Genomic DNA, 24,582 nt, shown 5'->3' with positions numbered 1-24,582 from the left:
ATAGGCATGCTCCGTATTTAAAAAAAACTCATCCCCTGTCATTAAATAAATGTTATATCAAAAACGTTCCAAGTTAAAGTGGAATTACAAAATAGTTAAAAGGCCACGATACCATGCCTTAATACTTCAGTAATTACCCACACAAAGATGTCAAAGCATGAGACTCTCTTAATAATGCAGCTGCCGAATATAGAATTCATAACGTATACAGATTTGATTCAACGTGTGGTGAGTGCAGAAGAAGAATTGACTCCCTTATACCACGTGCTAACGTTTTAAAAATCCAAATGATGTGGCAAATAATCTCATAGAACAGCTGACAAAGTGTCAAGTAAGCACATAAGCTGCTAATGCAGACACTTAAGCAGCGGAAGCAGGCACACACACACCTCAAGCTCCTCAAGCACATCAAGCACGTCAAGCAGCTCAAGCACCTGAAGCATCTCAACCAAAAATGAGAAGATTTAATGTATAAACAGTAGCTTGAAAAGCACTTTAAACTCGTAGCACAAGCTTGACAAAAACCACTTGACATCAATGACAAAAAGTCTTTAACACATTTTTGACAGCTCCATGCAATTTGAATGTTGGACCAAAATTTCTTATATTGAAAAGTGGCAATAGATTCTTCTTATTTCATGGTTAATGCTTTGTATTACTCAAATGCATAAGTGCAAATCTGGTTGAGTCAATTATGATGTGTTACATTTTTGTTGCATTACCTGGCTGGTATGCATTGGTTGTAATATAAATATGCTTTTCCAAAGTACAGGTTTATATAGTACTGATGATGTAAAGTTGGTTGTATTCACGTGATCAAGTTAAGTTGATAAGGTTGCATTATTTTGCTAGTAGAAATGGTAGAGCATGTTACAAGTATGAGCTTAAGCTATTAAATGTGATGCAAAACTCCAAAAAATTGCATTTCTTGATGATAGTTATAATCTTTTTCTAATCTTTTTAAGTCTGCTGTCACTCTAAAATACAGGCAGCATGTATACCTCTAGCATTAACTGGGCGTGATATATGTGGCAGTGCAATTACAGGGTCTGGAAAGGTTAGTTAGGTCCTGTTTTATACAGTGTATTTGTTTTCTTTCCATATCTAGCTATTCTACTTGTATTTGTGATGGTTCTTTTTTCTTTTTTTTTTGTTGAATGATATTTGATCAATATCTGTGTTTTCAATTACAGACAGCTGCATTTGGCTTACCAATGTTGGAGAGATTGCTTTTTCGGCCAAAGCGTATTCCAGCCATAAGGGTTCTTATTCTTACTCCGACAAGAGAATTGGCTGTTCAGTATGTCTCTCTGTTTGTAGAGTATTTCATGTATTGTTTTGCTTAGGCAAGTTACTTAATACCAAAAATGAAAAATAATGCTCAATGAAAAATTTATAATTTAAGAAACTGAAACATTTGGAGTTGAATCTAATATCAGACCATAGAGTAGTGAATGGTTTTGTTGACTATTGCTATATCAAATATATTTACAAAATCAACGCATACAAATAAACCAAGCAAGAACACAAGAGACAACTTGAAGAAGAGAAAATACTTCTAACTTCTTGTATGTATCAATGAAAGAGCAATGGCCACTTTTTAAGGAAACAACATAAAACCTGAGACTAGGATGACACAAACACTAACTCTAAATTGACTTATGTGAACTTTAAGTCATGTTTAATTGAGGAGTGAAGTAAAGTCATAAAATGACTTTCATACTAAGCCCATCACTAAGACTAGTACATTATAACTTCATGTTACAAACACTAACATTCTCCCTTAATGATCATTCTAGCTAATACACCAAGTCTATCATGAAATATAACAACTTTTTTTGGGTCAAGAAACTTGGTGAGAATGTTTGCAGTCTGATTTTGGGTTGGGTGATATTGCAGCTCAACTTATCCCATTTTCTGCAATCTGTCGAAGGAAGTGACAATATACATCCACATATTTTGTTCACTCATTGGACATGGATTCTTTGCCAGCTTGAGAACACTCTAGTTGTCATAGAAAAGTGGAGTTGACTCTTTCTTGAGAACTGCCTGGTTATCATAGAAAAGTAGAGTTGATTTTTTCGGGTGGAGTTTGAATTGGGCAAGGGTTAGATCAAAGGCCTTCTTCTAACCCTTCCTTCAAATATGTTTTGCAAGGAAATCTTAAACGTCAGGTGCTGGGTCGTAATCTGACAAATCAGCTCCTAAGGATGCCTAAAATTGATCATCGCAAAAATGAAAATGGATGTATGAAAGCAGTGGAAGGATCATCAGTGTAAGACTTTTGAAAACTGCTGTTCAAGGTGGGATCAACAAATTTGAGAGTAGGGGCTTTATTGTCTGGATTCTTGGATTCCATCTCTTGTTGGCCGCTTTTGTATGACTGGTCTTGAAAGTCTTGGCACACAAAAGGTGAGTTCACAATCTCTATTTATCCACATTGATACTTTCTCATTTTCTTTTCATCACTAGAAGACAGAGAATTCGTCTTCCAAGGGGGGGCGCATGGGTTTTTTGGAAGGCAAGCCTTTTTATGGAATCTTGGCATCTGATGTTTAAGGTAGAAGAACTTCCTTTTGTGGCTCCTGTGTGGGTGAGACTGTTTGGGCTACTTGCAATATATTGGACTGACAGTCTTCATTGCGATCGACAACACTCTTGGTACCTACATGATGACAACAAACTCCTCATTACAGTTGGAACAAATGACCTAAGCATGTATTTGTGTTTTGATGAATCTTTAACAAACTTTTGCCAACCAAAATCTCTTGCAGTGAAGGAGGATCTTTGGGATTAGGTGATGGGTTATGAAAATATTCCCTTCCTTTGTCGGCTTTGTCACGAGTATGGACTCTTGTTGAAAGATTGTCCACTTAAGGTCTCAGAGCCTCAAGTGGAAGATAAACTCCACGATGATTTTATTATCATAAAGAAAAAGAAAATTGCACGCAAGGGGATTCAGGAGAACATTGATGGAAGCAATAGAAATAGGTTCATTTGTCTCCAACAATCATATGAAGACAAATCTAATGAGGACATCATGGATTCCCAAATTCCAGAGACACAAATGAACACAGGATATGATGGCTGTTCGGCCTGTAGTGGAAGAGCCAAACCAGCTTGCACCATTTTATGTTCCTTACAAGCAGGAAGAACCTGACCCTATAATGAAAAGTTATCATGTTCCATACAAGCGGGAAGATCCTGACCCTATAATGAAAAGTTATCATGTTCCATACAAGCCGGAAGAACCTGACCCTATAATGAAAAATTATCATCATAAAACTAAGTTTCAAGAACACTTTTGACTCTCCAAGTTAATAAGTAGGTGACTCTGAGAGGCAGGAGCAGCCATTGATGTTGATGGCTACTTCTTTTGAAAAGCAGCAACAGATTTATCTCTAGGCATAGCTCAGGCAAAAAGCAAAAAAATAAAAAATGGATACAAATATTAAAGATGGGCGTAAATCAAATCAGACCAGAAGGTCAGAAATTGAGTAATACAGGTAAAGTCAAAGATTTGTCCCAATTCTTCAGTCAATCTTCCCAATGAAGGTGATCACATGGAACAGGAATATTTAAGGGATTTGAAAGTGTTAAAATTAAAATCAGAAAGCTATAAACACAGATAAAAGAATCTAAGACAGCATAAGAGAACAAGAAGACATCAAATTATCCTGGGAAAACCCTCCACCTGAGGGTGAAAAACCCAGCCACACCAAAAGATAATTTTATTGAAGTCTCAAAATAAGTACATATCTGTCTCACTTAGAAGGCAATCATTTTAACAATGATTGATAATGCTCAGATAGAAGTTGACTATCAGAAAATCTGCATACAAAATAATGTAAAGAAGATGCAATTGAACAAATCTGAGTACTCCAACGTTCACTGCTGAATAAAATTGATCAACTCAGGAAATAATAGTAGCTACGAAGTCAAGCAAAACGGACGCCTCAAAGTAAGTCGATCTTCTACTAAATAACCCAGGGCACATGAATAAAGAAACTTCCTTCAATAACCGATAGACTCCTCAAGAAGAAACCGGTATACGAGACAATTAGGATGGTGTCAGTTACACACCGACATGCATCATGGGCCGATGAAGTCCAACAAAGGGAAGGAAACGGATTGCCAGCTAAGACAAAGTTGGTGACAGCAACAAGGTCTTCGATACATGAAGAATAAGCAGCGACAGATGTAAAATAAAACTGAAACATTTCCAGCTTGAGAGCATGAGAAATCCATAAATACGGCAGGTATGATATCGCTGAAGTTACCATCTTCAACAGAAAGGATGTGCTAAGATCCTTGAAACAAGAAGAATTATTCAAACCCATCATCCTCTAATGGTATTTATTCAAGAAACAAAAGCTCTGCTAGAACTTATGATTGTTTCAGCTGAAAGGATTTGGTCAAAAGCCCACTCCTTGCCTCTTAGTTCTCAAGGAGCCTCTGGAGGAGTTATATGTTTGTGGGATCCAACACTAATCGCATTTCTAAGTTCTTGTGGTGCCAAGGTGGTTTTGCTTCTACATGATTACTCTCGAGCGGATGCACAAAAATTTCTATATATTGATGTTTATGCCCTAATGCTATGGATAAAAAGATGGTGTAATGGCAGCAAATAAACTCTATGATTTGCTCTTATCCTGGTATTCTTGCCCTCCTTGGCAGAGATTTCAATACTATCCTTAATTTATAGGAAGAACAAGGAGGCACTTCTCGCTTGGATTTCAGCTCATCCAATATGGATAGATTCATACAATCCCTTAACTTAGTGGATGTTCCCACTAGTAATGGGTTAATGTCATGGCCCAATAAAAGACAAGGCCCAAAATGTGCCTTGGAACGTCTGGATTCTGATCATTGGCCAGCGTTGTTGGAGCTGGGTAAATCTGTTCTGTGTCATACCCCTTTCTAGTTCTAGTTGATGTGGCTTCAGCATGAAAATATTTGCCAAATAATTTAGCAATGGTGGGTGGAAGGAAAACATAGGTATGGAACACACATGTTCTCCTTTGCCAAACACTTAAATTATCTCAAGGTCAAGTCAAAAAAATGGTACTGGATTGAATTTGGAGATATCAAGGAGTGAAAAGGGCAACTCCTTGAACAGATCGAAGAAGTTAATTGGAACCTTAGAACTTTCGGCAACAATGATGGTTTACTTCAAAAATAACTCCTTTTGAAAGCTGCTCTTCAGGAATGGGAAACTAGAGAAGAAATTATGTGGAGACAAAAATATAGAATTCAGTGGTTAAAAGAATGTGATAAAAATTCTGTTTTTTTTTATAAATCCTTGTTGACTAGACAAGATCATAATCACATCAATGCTCACGCTCTTACTTTCGAGAATGGGAAGAAAGAGTACTCTATGGAAGGTATGCAGCAGCTTGCTAAGCAATATTTTCATCACTTATTCATAGCCCAACCTCTGGATGAGATGGCCCAATAGATCATGTTAGAAGTCTTCCCTAGAGCTATCTTAGATCAGGATAATGAAGCGCTATACAGTCTAGTTAAGGAAAGGGAATCACAGACAGTGGTATTCAGTATGAAGAAAGGGAAAATTCCAGGACCGGATTGCTTCCCAATTGAATTTTATCAAACGTTCTGGGACATCCTTAAAGGGGAGCTTCTCCAAGTGGTAAAAGAGGTTCAAACAACAAAAACAATGCTAAAAGAAATCAACAAAACTTTTATAGGTCTTATTCATAAAGCTCCTGAACTGGAGGACATTTCTGGCTTTATACCCATAGCTTTATATAATGTTTTGTATAAAAGTCACCAAAGTTATGGCAAAAAGGCTGAAACCTCTTCTTTAAAAGATTATTTCTCCAGCAAAAGGGGGATTTGTTTTAGGTTGTCAAATTCATGATGAGACTGTGCTAGCTCAGGAGGCCCTGCACAACATGACTACCCAAACATTTTCCTCTATGTTTATTTGGTTTGATCTATCCAAAGCCTATGATAGAATGGACTGGGTCTTTCTCTGAAATTTTACTCAAGTGGGGTTTTCTAAGAATTCGATTGACTGGGTTAGAGCCTATTTATCTTCAGTTTCCTTTTCGGTCTTGGTTAATGGTTCTCCCTCCCATTTTTTCCCCCCTTCTAGGGGCATTTTTCAGGGTGATACTTTATCCCCTTCCTTTTTTTTTATTATGGCAGAGTGCCTTGGTAGACTAGCACCAAAATCATGTCAGGACTAAAAGATCATTGGCTTTCAATTGGCCAAAGTTGCTCGTCCTCTCATTCATTTTTAATTTGTGGATGATTCTATGCCCCTAGGTAAAGCTATTTGTTCGGAATCTCAACAATCGCAGAGGATTCTTTAGATTTTTCCAGAGCTACTGGTTAGTTAGTTAACCATGCTAAATCTAGTATCGTTTTCTTTCATTGCTCTACCAGACAAGAGGATTGGATTCTCAACATCTGCCACTTTAGAAGAGGGTTTCTTCCACTATTAGAGATTGATTGGTATTGGATTATACACAAAGATGAGATGAGATTGCAAAAGTAGACTAATAAATGGCTTTCTATAGGGGGGCAAATGACTTCAATTAAGGCAGTCCTTCAAGCTTTTCCTATATATGTTTTCTCGATCTTTAATATTCTATGTAGAATTTTGACACAACTGGATATTCTTTGTCAGAAATTCATGTGGAGTGGTTTGCAATATAAATGAAAGTGGTCTCTTGTCAAATGGGATACCCTTTGTTTTAAATCTTCCACCAGGCACAATAAGTCCTTAGCAGCTAAACTTTATTAGAGATTGCTTATGGCTCCGTCTGACTTTTGGGCAGCCAATATTCGAGCTAAGTATGTGGGGAATAAAACCCTTGAGAGTGTCATTGGGTTGTCTCTTTTATTTCTAAGGGATCACCCATTCTCTCCATTCTGAAAATCAGGGAGACTCTTGTTAAAAAAGCATCTATTTTGGGTTATTCCTAATGGTCAGAGTGCTAACTTTGGGACAGATTCTTGGGATGGGCATCCACCTATCATCACTCAATTCCCAGAGTTAAAAGACTACCATGAATGCTTTGCGTGAAATAGGATGGATCAAAGTTGTACATTGCTGTTGGCCCGATATTCATCCTTGGGAGATAGGGCAGTGTTGGATTCCCTCTTGGAATGGCCAATCCACGTGGGGGAAGTACATCAATCTCAAATAGATAAGCCTCTCTTGGACCATCCTTTATCAACTTCCTCAATGTGTGACTCCCTAGCGTGGGGTTATGGTCCTACAGGTGAATATTTGATTTCTTCAGGCTCTGCTGCTCTAACTAGGAATACTTGCCATTTGTTGAAGGATATTTTTAAACTTATTTGGTAGCCTGCAATTTGGCCCAAGGTGAGCTTCTTTGTGTGGCTGCTATTAAAGGGGAGAGTCTTAACCAAGGGTAGACTCATGAAACGTCGCTTTTATGGCCCTTTTTGCTGTGTTCTGTGTTTGGAGTCTGGACAATGAGGAAACCATCCCACATCTGTTTTTCAATGCCCGTTGTTGGTCTCTTTATGGCAGTTTTATCCAATGTGTTTAATCTTCCATGGATCAACATTTAGTCCTTTGAGAAGCTGATTAGAGATTGGCAAAATCATCTGCCTAAGGGCCAGAACCACCTCCCAGCGATGTGCTCTTGTTTCTCCTTGACGCCTTGGAACATTTGTAAGGAGCGAAATAACAGAATTTTCCAGCAAGATGACAGAGATATCAATTATGTTTGAGTGAAGATCAAATCAATATCACTGAAACTATTAAGCATAAGATTTTTCTTCCTCAAATTCTCACTCGGGAATGGGAGCATTTATGTAAACAACTCTCTTTGCTACCCATGACTTCAACAATGCATGCCTTCCGACCTACAAAGAAAAATCAGTTGAATGGACCTTGGGCAGTTCCTCCTGTTGGGTATGGCAAATTGAACAAGGATGGTGCCTCAAGGGGTAATCAGGGTCACGCTAGTATGGGGGGCATTGGTAGATATTCAAATAAATCTGTAGCCTTCTTCTTTGTTGGAAAGTTGGGACATATAACCAATAATTTAATGGAAATCAAAGCTGTTTATAAAGAAATGCAAGAGGCTTTCAAAATTGGATTGCAAAACCTCCAAATTGAATCTAACTCAAAGGCAATCATTAGCCTGTTATCTGATCTTAAAGGATTCCATAGCAAAAATTGGTAAATAGCAAAAGAGTTGGGGAAAACCGAAAAATTGAGGCTTGTAGGACAATTTCCTGGAAGTTCAATTCATACATTTTCCCAGAGAGTGCAATTACGTAGTGGATGGGCTAGCCAATTGGGCTCTTGACAATAATGACCTTCTTTCAGTATTGGTCCACCAAACCTCAAGAAGATCTCAGAAAGATTCTGAATTCTGATTTATTCCACTGAATTCTACTATGTATCCTTCTCTCGTTTTTGGCCCATACTTGGACTAGTAGCTTTCAGGCTTGGCACAGTTGAATATGTACACTTTGATTTCTATCTAATCTAATGAGTTCTTTTGTTAAAAAATAAAAAATCTTAAAATCTCTAACCATTCATCTAAGTGAAATTGCTTCACATGCCGCTTTAGCTTCTTCTCAGTACTTTTCTTTTGTATTTGATAGAGAAAATGATGTTTCTTGCCGATCCAAGAAATCACCTCTTTGAAGGCTGAACACACCCTGATTGGATAGCCACATAACCTAAATTCCTTGCTTCTTCCATATATAATTCCAAAATTTGATGTTCCTTTTATATATCATAGCACTCTCGTTGCTGCCGTCCACTGTTTGTAGCATCATAAAGTGAGAGTTGTTAGGCTTAGTGGTGGTGAGATGTATCAAGATTCCAAGTAGTTGCTTGTAGACTGATTCATTAACTGCTTTCAATTTAGGCTTGGCTAAAATTTTCATGTCCTTTTTCCATATGTGTAAATGAGATCGATTTTGCAATCTCTTATCATGAACCTATCTAATAAAATCTTGACATATTTTGTTTGTGAAGCAAAAATATCTTTATTTGTTTGCCAAACGTCTACACCTAAACAGTAACATAGAAGGTCTGAATTTGGCATGTTAAAAGCTGAACATAGGTTTTATGTTACCTTTGCAATTACTTTAGCCTTGCAGAATCTGTAAACCTCAGCTATTGTTGTAGTAAATAAAATTTAATGATGATAAAGAAGGATTGCTATAATGTAGCAAGTCCAAGCTTTCTAAATTATCTAATTGCGGCAGAAAAGAAAATAATATAAATCAAGACCTCAACTAGACCTGCAAATGTAATCTTAAATGCCGCTGTCATTTGTTCTCCTTTTAAAGCTTCCATATTGGACAAATTTGGTACTTGTTCAAGTTTGGCTTTGGGATTGTGGATCCATCTCAATCACAATAGAACATTTAAGCTCTAAAACAATATGCTGTTGGCAGAAAATCGACCTTTAATTCAATTGCTCTAGTTAGCAACAGTGAGATTTCACCCCTTATCATCAACAACAACATTCAGGAAACCACTTCCTTGTTGACATCTTTCAACAGCTGGACACTACTTATAGATTTGGTTCAGAGTTTAGAGAAATTCTAAGTGGAAACTATGGGGCTTCAGATTAGTGCACAACAGCTTCAATCCCTAGGTTGTTTAGAGGCATTGAATATTTTCACCAGTTATATTTTCATAGAAAGTGGGGAGGAATTGACTATCTATCCATCGGGAGGGATGTGAAGAATCACTCGACTGATAAGAAGAGGCATGCTGCTTGGATAAGTCCCAGCTGGTGGATCCGCTGCATCTGATACTGATATTTCACATCTTTGCTGGGATACCCGAAACCAATGCTGGTACGGGATCCCCTGATGGGGGAAGGAGTAGAGAGGTTGGTTCCTTATTCCTCCTATCCGGCGAGCAACCGACTTATCGAATCCAGAAACGGATGGGAGTTTAGAATTTTCAATTTTGCCATCCAATATTGATGCTTACAATGTGTTGGATCCTGAAACCACTACTCCACAATTCTAGATTACCATTTTATCTTCAAGGCCAAGGATTCTGTTTCATGAGGGAAAAATAGGGGTTTATTAATAAATTGAGGAGTGTTTAAGGCCAATTAACGAGAGTGGATAAACTCTCCTATACTTTGAGCCCAGCTTAGACTCAGGAGGGCATTCCTAATGGTATCTTGAATAGGATCAAAGGTCTTGAAAGGTACACAGTATAAAGTCTGCAGTTGTATCCAAGATTCCAAAGTAAATTTGGCCCCAAAGATTGTCACTGGGGTAAATGCTAATTAACTACATAAAACCTCTTATATAGCTGATAATAACATCATTGCATGAAATGCAAGATGGAAACACAAGAACATGATTCACAAAGATGATACCAATAAAACTTGCTGAAGGTATCTTCTAGTTTAGTATGTTGAATCGTGAACTACACAAATGCTAAAATTGAATCTTACGCTATTAGTTATAGATTTCGCTTTGTTTAAGAAGTGTGATTGACTCATCATTACCAGGGTCCTTGACTATCCTTTGGGTAGTAGGGTCAGTTTATCAAAGAAAGAATAATGAATTTGAAGCATACAGGAATAGCTCGAGGCATAAAATACATCAAATGGGAGGTACCAAATGTGATGTCCCCATCCAAATTCAAAATACAAAACAAGACTAATGTCAGTAGTTTCTATGTGAAGGAGACTGTGATAATGCAGTAATGCACATCAAGGCAAGCAGCGACAAACACAGATAAAAGATTATAACGCACAACAATATAAATAAAACAATAATACATTAAAGAAGCAACGATGGAATGATTGGTCAGACTTTAAGAAAAGACAAACTTTAATTTGTCCTATTCAAAAAGCGGCAAATAAGATTATTTTAAAATAAAGTCAAGCATATAAGACAATAACAAATAAAACAAACCAAAAAAGACAAATAGAATAAGACAAAACTTAAAGAAATCAAGGTGCAATTAATGAGAAGTGGCAATTAATTAGATTAATAAATGCAGCAAAAACAGCGCTTTAAATATGACAAAGCGACTGCTGTTTGGGAGAATTAAATTAATTTAATTTAATGAGAAGTCCCCTATCTTAATGAAGTCGATCCCACATATTATGAAAGGATACGTTTGGAGGGATGCACATAAACTAAGAGTTGTCTCCCTTGTAAAAAATGCATCTCTTGATGAAGTCACCGCTTTTGGTAAAGATATTTATATTTGAAGAAGTGGTGAAAAAATAGGACTTTTATTAATAATTATTAATTAATAACCAGACTGGGATCACTCTGGTAAAGCAGAAGTTTACAACAGGGAAGCACATATCTTAAGTATATAAATCAAAGAAGGCTTTAAAATTGTTGCATATTCATAAGGTTTTTAATCAGGGAAAACAACTATATCGAAGACATTTAAATCTGCTACATTTGGCAGATGTATAATTATATTGCATGATTTTGGAGTCATAAATTCAGGAACAGCAAACCACCGTACAGGCAGAGATGTGTATTCAGATTGATACATGAATTTAAGGACATTATTCTGGAACAGCAACCAGTTCTTCATAAGGATCAAATTTATTCTCTTGTGCCAGAAATCAGACTTTATATCAGAAATTCAAGAAAGTTATATTCATTCTTAGTTATCCAACTGATTATTATTCATCTTTGATTGTTCATTTGTTCAATAGATTGTAATTTAGTAAATATATTTCAATGTTCCATTAGGGGACATTACATCAAACAATAAAACATAATCATACAATGTCATACTGCAAAAGTCCACATGCAATGAAGAAATCATCATTGCGAGGTTTGTGATATACTAAAATGTTGTTACATTTATCAAAGCTGTATTACAATCATACAAGCAAGTTTGGTAAGAGGAAACCCTACCAGAGGTTACAGGTTTCAGTGATGATACATTGATGGTCTTGAAGATATTCAACTTTTGATACCCTTTAAAATATTTCAATGTTCATATGCTTCAGACATTCATAATCTTTTTGATGACCTTGATGCACGTGGTTTGGAACCCCACAACAAACTTGGCACTTGTAGGAGGTTGTGGAAAACAAGAATGATCAACCCTCTTCTTGAAGAAAGACCAACATGTATAATACCTAGAAAATCCCACACTAGGCATCTGTGGTAAATTATAGGACATTTTAGTTGGTGGGAATGAAAGCAAAGTTGCGTGAAACCTATGGTTATAGATGAATCATGCCTAAAATGAGTGGCTTAAATCAAGCAAGGACACTTGGTAGCTAAGAAGCCACCTACTACATTCATGGCATCATTTATAGAATTGGTTATGGTGTATGAACGTCCCTCGATGCTTTTTTTCTTGCATATCAAAACTTATCAATTGTGCACTCCCTTTACTTGTTGGAGATTTTGACATTACTTGAACTTGGTTGGAGGTTTAGAAGGTTCAAGAACTTGTGGAACCTTTGATGACTCATCTTCGCCAGCGAATTTGGCTATTTTGAACTAAGGAACTCTCTTGGAACTTTTGGGTGGCATTGAATCTCGTTGGCAAATCAACGAGTTCAAAAATTCTTGAACTTGATGACACCGCTTTCATTACCTTTGTCATATTTGTCTATCGACCACTTTGTTCACTTTTGAGCCATGTTAGTGAGTTCAAGAAATGTTGAACTCGTTGACAACCCACCTTCCTTTGCTCTTTCCGTTGCTTTTTCTCTTTTACTCTTCCTCCTACCCCATGTTGGCATTTTCAACTTCGCTTAAACTACTTTGGAAAGTTACGAAATGTTGAACTCATTCACAATGCATTCCTTGTTGGCATCTTTGCCATACTTTGAACCATGTCGGAGGTTCTGGAGGTTGAACCTTGTAAAATTCCAACACCAACACTTGGAGGAATTCATGCATTAAGAAAATTGGGTGAGAACATTAGACTTAGGACTGCGGGTAAACCATGGAGGAAGGGATGGTAGGATGGGAGGTGAAGGGAAGTGAAGAAATCTGGAAGGAAGAATCTCGCAAAATGAGAACAAAAGAGGGGAAGATGTAGGAATTTGGTATAGGATCAGATGCATGGAGAACAAGGGGGCCAGATATGTAGATATCCGGTTTAGTACGAAAGATTTGCAAAGGTTAGAGATAGCAAGCTTGAGAGAAAGAGCTCACAAGGGTTTACATATGGGTCTAGAATCGATAGTGATGTGGTTGAAGTTTGAACAACTTAGGAGATGTTCTAACCCAAGTGCTTCATCATCAAGATCTACACCCTCTAGTGTAGCTCTCTTTGTAGTAGCAAGAGTCATCGGCTACACTTGGATTTTTGGGACTTTGTACAAACAAGATTGTACTTGAAAACTGTCAAGATCTAGTTATTATTTATACATTATGAAGCATGTATTGTGCAATGCAATGTAATCAATGATACGAACATAAACAACAAAAATTATATTCCAAAATTCATGGGTGTAACATGCTATAAATTTAAAAGAGATTTTAATTCAAATAATCTAACTGTTGCAAAAATAGCCGTTAGCAAGTAACATAAAAGAAGGGAATTTTTTTTTTATATATTTAAAACAGGAAACAAGAATAACGATAACTGAAAGATTAATTACATTGAACTAAAATTAAGCATACATGTAAGATTAAGAAATAAATAACTTTGCATGAAATTAAAGAGAGAAAGGGTTTAGAGAGTACTTTTCAACTGATGCTAAATTCTGAACTTCAAAACTCTGTCATGATACTGGTGAGGAGGGAAAGTATCATTAGGGCGCTTTTTCGCCCAACCACGGACTATCTAGTCCCCTGTGCCATATCCATCTGGATTGGCCCGACCCTTCGCAGGGAGATAAAGGAAAAAGAGAACTCAATGCCATCTGAGACTTGGTGTTAGGACCTACACGCTTTAGTCGGTCATACACTAAGGGTAACTCCCTGCTAGTATGACGCTTTGACTAGAGGCGTATTTGGTACTAAAGATCAGACGAGTGCATACATTACACAACACCACCTTGGCCAAGGTTTTACACTGTAAGCACGAATTAACGCGCTATCAATGATCTCACCCTTCTCGGCAATAAGTCTAGGTTCTAGGAGTTCAACTGAACTCAAGAGGGAACTAAGGCCCAACTTTTGTGTTAGTATTCAATAGACACAATTTTCGTACTCTAAAGTGTTATCGTTAATTTCTTTCTCATTTAAGACATTTAAGACTGCAATTTTTTACAATGTATCAACTGAATCCCTGGCTTGGGAAGTTAGGGGGCATAAGAGCCGCCAATTGTATGCACAATTCCTAAGTATGGAATATAACTTGCTGGACATGTCTCTGCTGTCCGGCCTCTTGAGAGTGATCTCCCAATGGTGATGTTAACTGCATCATGTACAATAGTGCTCTTCCACCCACTGCCTTCCTAGGCTAGGGTATAGGTTAGTTTTATAACCAGGAGGTTAATCTCAAATAGATAGTGTATTGACAATGCTGTTCGGATTTTTCAGCTTTAAGCAAATCTGAGGAATCTCGATTAAGGTGTCAGCAGTCTTCTAAACACAAGACTATGCAAGTTTCCGATTCTAAAACTGAGGGACACTGCTGGTATAATTGTTTTCCGCTTATTATGCAGTTTAAGGTTTCAAAAACCATATATTAAACACATACCGGTATGAAGTGTTATACCTCCATGCTTACATACACACACCCATGTATATGCACGTACCTATACAGGTGGTATATATATGTAAGTATGTATATAACACTACATCTACTCTTATTTGTTTAGTTTGCAAGAAAACAATGAAACAAGTTAACAATCCCTTTCTTTTTATAACTGAAATAGAATGGACTGCTCCTTAAAGAGGCTGATACATTAACCTTCTTCTTTTTATTTGCAAAATAATCAAACCCTTTACCCAAAATCAGTAGAACAGGTTCAGAATTCTTTTGCTCACTCCATAAACCAGATTTTGAGAGATAGAAAGGAATTTTCCAGATATATGGCACATATACGTATTTATTTGCATATGTATATTTGTATATATATATACAAATACATAGGTATATATACCTTACATCTCCTCATGGTAATAACAAAAATAATACACCCCAAATTACATTAACCCTCTCCTTAAATTCCAGGAACAGAATTAATACTTAAATAATTAGCAGAATAATGGCAGGAGAAAAATGTATATCTACTTTTCAATTTCAAACTACCACTAAACCCCAAACAGAATACATGGAATTACTTCATGCTGGTTATCACTTGATAAAACTGAAATGTTAACAATTAATATACATTATAAAAGTGCCAAAAACACTTTAAAACATACAGACAAAATGCTTAACGAGAAACAGTAATGCCATAGATACCAGATGATAATATCAAGCTAACAGAAAAGATAGTATTTCCATTCATAATTGTGTTCCTTACAAGTTACCTTACATGGTATATAAAGGTACCGAGGGGGTGCGAGGGACAACCGTCGCACCCGTAACTACCAACCGTCAGTTACACTACTAACAAAGTAAAGTACTACCTAATTAATTACTGTTTATTCCTGTACAATATTTACGCCAACATCATCCCCCCCAAAAAACAAGGTTGTCTCCTGACGACTGAAAAACAAAATGGGATGATTAACAACATAGAATTCAGGACTGAGAATGGGGTGGAGGAAGCGTCCCTCGTGAGGAGGGTGCTGATGCACGAGGTGTGGCTGTCAAGCGATCCCGTAACGCATAGACCTGCTCAGTCTTGAGCTTGAGGTCCCACTCTGCAACCATCTAGTGCTCCATTGCTGTTTTCATCATCATTGCTGCCTCCAAGACCTCTTTATCGTTCTGCTCCACCATCTCTAAGGCACTAGGCAGCTCTCCAACATAGCCCTGTCCTCACGGGCTTCCTCCAACCGTGCCCCCAAGGCATCCCTCGCCGACCTTTTCCTCGGCTAACATTGTGTCCAAGGTAGCCCGTTCTGCATCCCATGAGGCCTTCTCCCCAGCCATTTGCTCTCTGTGCGACTCCTCCATCTGCTGGAGTCGAGCAGCCAATTCTTCCCGTGCCAACACAACCTCCTGGCGCTGGGTCTCGGTACTTTTAGCAATATACTGCGTCCTCCACAACTCATAGTAGGTCTTTCAGAAAACCTGCTCTATCCTCCGCAACAATGACTGTCTGCTGGTCTCGACAACCTGCTCGCAGAGGCCGCAATCCTCCAACATCTACAAGGTCTCCGTAGTAGGCCATCCACCAGACTCAAAACACTGCGCAAAGTGTGTTGTGCACCTGCCCTTCATAAACTCCAGTAGCTGCTCCAACTCTTCATTTGTCCGAGCATCTCCCTGAGACCTCGCGGAGGTTACCATCCGTCGGGCTACGCCAGCCATATCCGCAAGAAACTGCTCCAATTCCCTGTCACCCTCCACTCTCCAAGATGCTAGGACACCGTGCTCCTGGGCATCCTCGTGAGGGCTCTGCAGTGGCTCGTCATGAAGGGGGCTCTGGATCAACTCGTCTTGCTGCTTGGGACTCAACACCAACTCACGAATGGGTGAGTGGTCTCTTTGTACCATCCGTGAAGTCTCTGGTGAACTGTCTCCAACCAAGTCCACAATCTCGTGAGGGCTCGGGTCACGCCGTGGGGAGAGGAGAGTTGCTCCAACCGGTGCTACTGGTGTCATTTTGTACTGACTCAGCCACACAATCATATCCCTCTGAGAAGGCGTACCACTCCCTCCAGGATGCTCTGCTGGTACTGCAGCTTTCCTACCAATCGTCCCGCCATTGGCCCCATCCTCTATCGCTGTCGTGGGGCTCCTATTGTCGACCACCTGAGGCTCTGGTAAGGCTACCAATGTCGCAGCCACGTGTGGAGGAACTATAATCACTGGTGCCCGACCTTGCCCAAAATCAGGAATCGACACTGCCAATACTGCCGCTCTAGGCAGAGTCTGCTGGGATAACTCGCCTGAGGGCCGTGTGGTTGTTGTTGGCACAACTACGAGAGGTGGAGGTGTGGCTGTTTGCGCAACTGCAGAAGATGTTGCCCCCGTCTCCTCCTCCACCTACTGTCACCTCTACCCACCATTCTGAAACTACTCTCGGTGGCCTGTGATGTATCACCAGAGTCCTCTGCACTGGCTTCCTCACTTGGGTCACTAGTCTCAAACACCGACTTTGTCTCTGACTCAGACACCACCACCCGTCGCTTCCGTTTCTTGCCTGATTGTGTATCTCCACTGGGTGCCATGATATCCAAGTGAACCCAATAAAATATAGGCGGCTGCCTTGGGTGTACATGATATCCAAGTGCAATGTTGTCGGAGCATTGCACAACCCGAACGACATCCAGTTGTACGCTTAGACTTCGTCCTCCACTACAAAGGTGGTCTTCAACTTGTCCTCCTCAGCTATTGAAATCTGATTGTATCTGGAAAAGCCGTCCAGAAATGAGTACATTTCATGGCCAACCACCTCCTCCAATATGTTGTCTGTGAAAGGTATAGGGAATAGATCCTTGATGGTAACTGCGTTGAGGCACTGAAAATCCATGCAGATGCGGATCCGGTTGGCCTCCTTCAGTGAGATCACAATCGACGAGACCCACTCACTTGTCTCCACCCGAAATATGATGCCGGCCTCGAGCATCCGTTCAATCTCTTCGTTCACCTTGGCCGCAGAGTTCTTATTCATTTGGTATGGCCTCTTCCGTACCGGTTGTGTTCCCGGGACCAATGGTATCCGATGGATGCACAATTCTGGTGGGACCCCTTTCAGATCGTTGTAGGACCAAGCAAACATGTTCTTATATTCCATGAAGATTTGAATGTTGCGGCCTTCATCACCGGGCTCCAATCATTTCTTACCCAGATATTTCGAGGGGTGGTGGTGTCTCCTAAGTTCGTCTCCTTCACGGTGGGGTCTTCGTATCTCATTGGTCTGTCTTTTGAAAATTCGTACGCTGGAACATCATTTACTTTGGCGTCTCCCTCCTTATACTCCTTGTATTTTGGCGGGAACTCGTCCTTCTTGCCTAGCTCGTCTTCAATTTGCAGCATGTGACAAGCAGGGTGAAACACTTCATAATCTTCCATTTGCCAGTGGAAGAGTCCATTCAATGAGCAGATGTCATCTTCCGAGCAACCATTGAGTTCAAGCACTCCTTCATTGTTTGGTTCCCTCTCGTCTTTGGCTTAGGAATCCCACTCCCATCTATTTGAGTCCTTTGAATCAGAGTTAGATGATGCAAGCTCCTCGCTGACAACCTCGGTCCTCAGGTCAATGATGTACTTCCTCCCCCCTTTCTCCATGGAAAGGGTGTTTTTCTTCCAGTTGTGGTTCACCTTTGCTGTAACTAGCCATCCTCTCCCTAAGATGGCGTCATAGCCCTTCTTCTTAAGTGGGATTAGCACAAAATCCAATAGGAAGGGTTGTGTGCCAATGGTCATGGGCTGAGCCATCAGGGTGCCGAGTGGCTTGATGCCGTGCTAGTCTGCTCCCACGAAATTGAATGTGGGTGGCTATAGTGTTGGCTTCTCGAGCTTCTTCCATGTATCCTCCGGGAGCACATTAACCCCAGAACCTCCGTCCATGATGGTGTCTTTGAGGATAGCCTCGAGGATTCCCATTTCTACTACCGTAGGATGCCGACCACTATTTAAGGCCAACAACATTGGATCAGCCGAGGGGCTGACTGGAACTTCCGTCTGGGTCGCACCCGAAGGTGTGTGCAATGCTTTGCACAGAATTGAAAATGGCGGTCCTTAGTTGTGGCATTGTGTGTAGAAGGTCCTTCACCCTTATCGACACCTCCATCTGCAAGGCTTGCTTGATTATGCTCTTTTCAGCTTCAGTACTTGATGATGTACTCACCACCTCTGCATTTTTCCCTTGTTTTGCCATCATCTCCTGCTCAATGTTGGCCTTTGCCTCCCGTAATCTCTCCTTCTCCGTACGGGGGTCGGGGTAAGTGGCCTTCTTGGTCAGAGCACGGGTGATTGCCAGTACTTCTTTATCACTAGTTTTCTCAATATTGAGAAGATTAACCCCTGGCTTGGGGCAATTTGTCTCATCGTGGTCTAGGACCACACCATCTGCACGAGTTCTGTGGTGTCTCCTCTTTCTGGCAATCCCGCTCAAAGTGTCCCCACTGGTTGCAGGTCCGACACTGAATCATTGGCCGTCCTTTGGCATTGTACTGCATTCGATTCGGATTGTTGTTATTATTGTTGTTGCCTCTTCCTCCCCTTTGGTTACCTCTGTAATCGCCAAATGATGTCGTGGCGTTGGCTTGAGGCTGCGATGTGCCTGCTCTCGCAGAGGCTGACGGCTGCTCCTGGGTGAAGAGCACTTGATTTCCCCGTGTCTTCATGTTGTAGGGACATTCTTGGGTGGAGTGTCCCAACACTTGGCAAATATCGCAGAAGGCCTTTTTTGGACAGGAGCCTTTTGTGTGACCTTCCTCCTTACATTCCGTGCACCACACTTCCTCATTTTTGCTGGTGCTTCCCTTCATGCTCTTGAATTCCTTCATCATGCAATGCATATCTTTCTGAAGGGCTTGCACCTTTTTACTCGACCCCTCATCACTGCTACTTCCGTCGGAGGAGTCCTCCTCTCTAGAGGATCTGTCTTTCTTTTTCCTGGATGTCTTCCCTTCACTTTTCAGGTCCATTGCCGGTTATAGGCATCTTCGTAGGATGTGGGGGGTACAATTTTCGTTTTCCTTCTGAGTGACGACTTTAAACCCTCACAAACCACCTTTTCTTCAATCCATCGCTGGGTTGGTTTTCCATTCTTCCCAGCAATTCCTTCAGGCGTTGGCTATATGCTCGGATGGTCTCACTTTTCCCTTGCTTGATGCTCTGGATTTCTGCCACGATTTCATTATCATCTCTTAGGAGTCGAAACTTTGTTTCGAAGGCTTTGTGCAATTCATCCCAAGTTGTCAGGTTGGTTTTATCAGCATCCGAGTACCAATCGATGGCTACTCCTCTTAGGGTGGCAGGGAATTGCACCACCCATTCTGCCCTGTCAGCCATGCCATTGGCCGACCAGATTGTCTCACATGTACGACAATGTCATACGGGGTCTTCTTTCCCGTCTCCGGTGAACTTAGGCAATTTTTGCCGATTCACCATCGCGTTCCTTGGCGGCGGTCCAATCTGCCCTCTGGAACTCGAACTTGACCCTTTGGGAACTCCTCCTCCAGACACTGGTCCTCCCGAAGGTACTCCGCCAAGATTTGGTCTGTTGGGTCCCACCAAGTTGCTCCGACTACCAGGGTGTTATGAGCCTGCACCAAACATACTGCTTCTACTACCGTGACCTTGTGTCCTTTCGACACCTTTGGTCACACTGGTATCCTCCGCCTCTCTGTTCTCGGTCTCTGTCTCCTCCTCCCTCCTGGTCTCGGCACCTCTGTATAGAGTGTACGGCTCTACCGTACTCCCGTCACCAATCTCTTCCAATGTCAGGGAAAGGTCCCCCAACCGCTTCTTGGTGGTTTCTATTAGTACAAAAACTTGGCCCTCAGCATCCGAGCCATCATTGCCAGTTGTGCTTTCTTCCGCAAGTTTCTTCAGTCGTTGTCGACGTTCTGCTTGTTGTTCTAGCCTCAGCGTCCTTGCTGCTGCCTCGTGCGTGTCTTCTTCCTCCCTCGGCACACGGTTTCTATCCTTATTTAGCGTCATGGGTATCAATTCCTTCTTTTCGTGGGGTTGAAGGTTCGTCAATGGCTTTCGTCACGTTCCTCCTCTCGTTGATTCCTTTCTTCAAATTGCTGCAAAATTTGCTGTCGACGGGTCTCGCGGTAGGTTTCTTCTCGGCGAGTTTGGAGAGCAAGGAACGCTTGTGCCAGCAAGTTTGGCAAGTTGTTCATCAACCGATTTACGATCGGACTTATGCCAAGGGCACTCCACACTGCGCTCTCAGGGACGTCCTCAGTCGTGGCCTCCCTCCGCACGTAAGTTTCGATGGATGACTGGAGAATGCAAGTGAAATCCCTTGTTAATGCTCCCTCTCCTTCAAACAACTCCGTTTGCTCTTTTTCGGGATTGCTGTTGGTTCCCTCACTCACTGGTTTGCCCCCTTATCGTCGTGCCATGTAGTGGGTTCTCGTCATTCAAAGTTCAAGCTGACAACGACGCCAGATGTTTACCCTCTAGGTGAACAGTTTAAAACATACAGACAAAAAGCTTAACGAGAAACAGTAATGCCATAGATACCAGATGATAATTTCAAGCTAACAGAAAAGATACTATTTCCATTCATAATCGTGTTCCTTACAAGTTACCTTACATGATATATAAAGGTACCGAGGGGGTGTGAGGGACAATCGTCGCACCCGTAACTACCAACCCTTGGTTACATTACTAACAAAGTAAAGTACTACCTAATTAATTACTGTTTATTCTCGTACAATATTACCACCAACATCAAGCCCATACAAAATGCCATGAAAATTTTCTAAACTTTTAGCATTTTACAAACCACAGATGTATTTATGCATTTCACCCTTTTTAATTTTCGAAATGAGAATATAACGGCAAGAAGAAGAGTGAATCGCAGGTTTGAGAGATAACATGACCTGTGAAATGAAGTATCACATCAGAGAATGTATTCCAGCACCCTCCTTCTAGTAGAACCCTCTAAACTTTGAAATAGCAGAGCTGAAAATGATAGAAATTGCATAGCAAAATCCTTGTTTCTCACCGTTTTCAAAAAGTCAGGAGTAAAAGTAATGAATCGCTCTTTTCCTATGTTCCTTAAGTATTCCCAAAGTCGTTTCCTTATTGCCAAAATGCCCTAATACCAGGCGAGATTCTCAAACCGTCCAAGGAGTCACTCAGGGCATGCTTATTCCCTCGTGATCTGCATTTTTCCTTCCTCTCCATAAAATAATGAAGTGTTTGAATATATTATAACTTCCTTTATTCACTTGCCCGATATCTCATGTATATAGGATGGCGATATAACATGTTTTATTTTTAAAATTGCATTGCTCTTCATTTTTTTAAAACTCCTTTATGCCCGATAAAATCATATGGCAAAGTGGAGCGATGAAATATTGTTTAATTAAAAACTTATATCCCTCTCAATATTACCATAAGTATGTACCAAGCCAAATCGACTAGGAACTTTTTTAGGAGGTTAATTTCATATCTCCCCCTCATATAACCTTCACTTGAATATTTGAGTTGCCAAATAAAGTTGGCAAAAATATTAATTTATGTAATTATAATAAACCTTGTCAAGCAAATTATTAATTAATTAAATAAACATATTTATATATATGTGACCCATACACCCTACGTATACCTGACTGCGGTAGTACGTATACGACCATGTATACGTACTCCCGTACCCAGGTATTCACATAGGATATATATTTAACATATATATACATATACATAAATATATATTTTTATAATAAAAAATAACATTAGTCCCAATTAACTTGATTAATAATTAATGAAATAATTAATTAAATACTACTAATAATAAAAATAATAATTACCTCGAGACGCGACAAACCCTAGGGTTATGAACCCTAAATTCTCTACACTGACCCTCTAGGTTACTTGGCGTATTGGCTAACAAGGTTTGACAAGGTCAACATAGGTTTACCTGGCTAGATTAGGGTTTTCAAACGACATTGAGTCCTTTCCTTCCTTTCAGCTCTCGACCTGATGATACTTTCCCTCCTTTCGTGCAGGACGGCGGTCTCTTGCACACACTTGGCCCACGGAAATCAGTTAGATCCAAATGTTGCCTAGTTCTGACAATTAATAATTCATGACAAAAGTAAAACATTATATCATATTGCTAACTGCAATTTTATCAATTAATAAATTAAAGTCTACCAAATCATGTAGAAAGCATGATTATCATCATTCACATATGCATATTCATCTAAACATATCCATCAATAAAAACATGAAACTAGGGCACATTAAATATCTACAAGTATATCAAATATGCACTAGGGTTAACATGTATTAGGGCCTAAATACTGCACAAAATCAACTAGGGCACAAGTGGGATGTAACAATGGGCTAATCTTTTCTACTTGCTCTCTATATCTCTATTCTATTGAAATGCCTTTACATTTCAAAAACAAACTTTTTTGCCTTTTTCTACATTTTTTACCTCTTTTTTTAAACCTAATTTTTATTTTATTTAAATTTTGATGTATTTTTTTTTTCTACTTTTCGTTTTCCATTTTTTTCTCTCAAAAGATTTTCACTGCTATGCTTTGGATAGTGCTCCTTTTATAGATGTGGATATACCTATGACACAGTGTATCTCAGAGCGTCTACCTGTCTCAACATGTTCTCCCTCAGCATTGTGATCTTGTTTCTTCTTGATAGTGTAGTTCAACTTCTTCTTGATGACATAGACTTATTCCTCTTTGGCCAACCCCCTCCAGCCACAATGGTATATGCATATTACGAGCTTTTTGACTAATATTAGGGTTACTTTGGCCTTGGTTGTGAGATGTGGTCCTAGGGGGAATATCTTGCTTAATTCTCTTGGTTCTCGACACTCCCTGATGAGCATTATTAGATCTTGCATTGGTCCCTTAATAGTGATTGATGATTGGTCTAGCGACTTCACCATTTAAAATTTAGATAGTGAAACTTGATGGGCTCCAGTTTTCTATTGTGTTTGCTTTTTGGGTTTCTTGTTCCTCCTCCTTGGCTACATGTACTAGTTTCTTGACCTTTTGTGTTGGTGGTCCCTTGTTTTGTATTTCTTTGATTTCTTCCCCTTTGTAAGGGCTTTCTAGGTTTCTCTTTCTTGAAATTTCTATTGTAAACTGAGGTACTCTTGAGTCCTACTGACTTACCTTTGGTTATCCATGGACATTAGTATAATTTCTTTCTTTCTTTTTATTAACAAATAATTTGAACTTGTTTGGCTTGTAAACCATGCTGTGTAGTTAAATCAAAGTTCCCAGACTCAGACTCAGCTTGGACTCGGTAAGGCCAACTCGACTCGTGACTCGGCTATGACTCGGCAACGACTCGGCAATGACTCGGCAATGACTCAGCAAAATTAAAAAAACCTTGAAATTAAGAGATTTTTAACAATTTAAAACTTGTTTCATGCACCCATAATTGAATAAAGCCCAATTATAATATGTGCTAGCTTGTTATGCCATGAAAGGCATGCTGGTAGAGTATCTACTTGTTTGGGGCTTCTGTTTAGTATTTTCTTTGGCCAAATTGAAATTTTGGGAGCACCAACATGAGACATCATGAACATCTTCACTTGGAAACTGTAAGGAATGCTTGTGTATGGTAGCATTAAATAGTGTGCTTTTTGAACTTAGGTTTTACCTTGGGACTATAGTTGACCTTGGTCTTTCTTGGACCTCTTAGTTTTTAGGCTATAAATATGTTGGATGGAAGGGGGAATTGTGAGGCCAGAAGGGTTTGAAATATGCTCCTCAGAGACATGTCCCTTGCCAAAAATAACCTTGTGCCCCATGGGGGGATTTTTTGGGATGTGGGCATAGGTAGGAAATATCACCAACTCACCCCCTTTTTTCAAAATTTTAAGAAACATCCCTATTGTGAGGTACTCACACATCGCCCCA

General features: G+C 39.8%; 1 protein-coding gene across 2 annotated transcripts in view; it reads left to right on the top strand.

Moving 5' to 3' along the window:
• The window catches only part of LOC131072693 (DEAD-box ATP-dependent RNA helicase 28), a 125,942-nt gene that overhangs the window by 33,035 nt on the left and 68,325 nt on the right, over positions 1-24,582 (top strand). For both annotated transcript variants that reach the window (XM_058008925.2, XM_058008926.2), the window contains exons 3-4: positions 989-1,057; positions 1,194-1,300. In XM_058008925.2, the coding sequence (XP_057864908.2) occupies positions 989-1,057; positions 1,194-1,300 (176 nt within the window). The remainder of the gene's footprint in view (positions 1-988; positions 1,058-1,193; positions 1,301-24,582) is intronic.

This window comes from Cryptomeria japonica, chromosome 5 (genome assembly GCF_030272615.1).
Source record: "Cryptomeria japonica chromosome 5, Sugi_1.0, whole genome shotgun sequence".
NCBI classification, from domain to species: Eukaryota; Viridiplantae; Streptophyta; class Pinopsida; order Cupressales; family Cupressaceae; genus Cryptomeria; species Cryptomeria japonica.
This window is presented reverse-complemented; position numbering and strand designations above follow the sequence as displayed.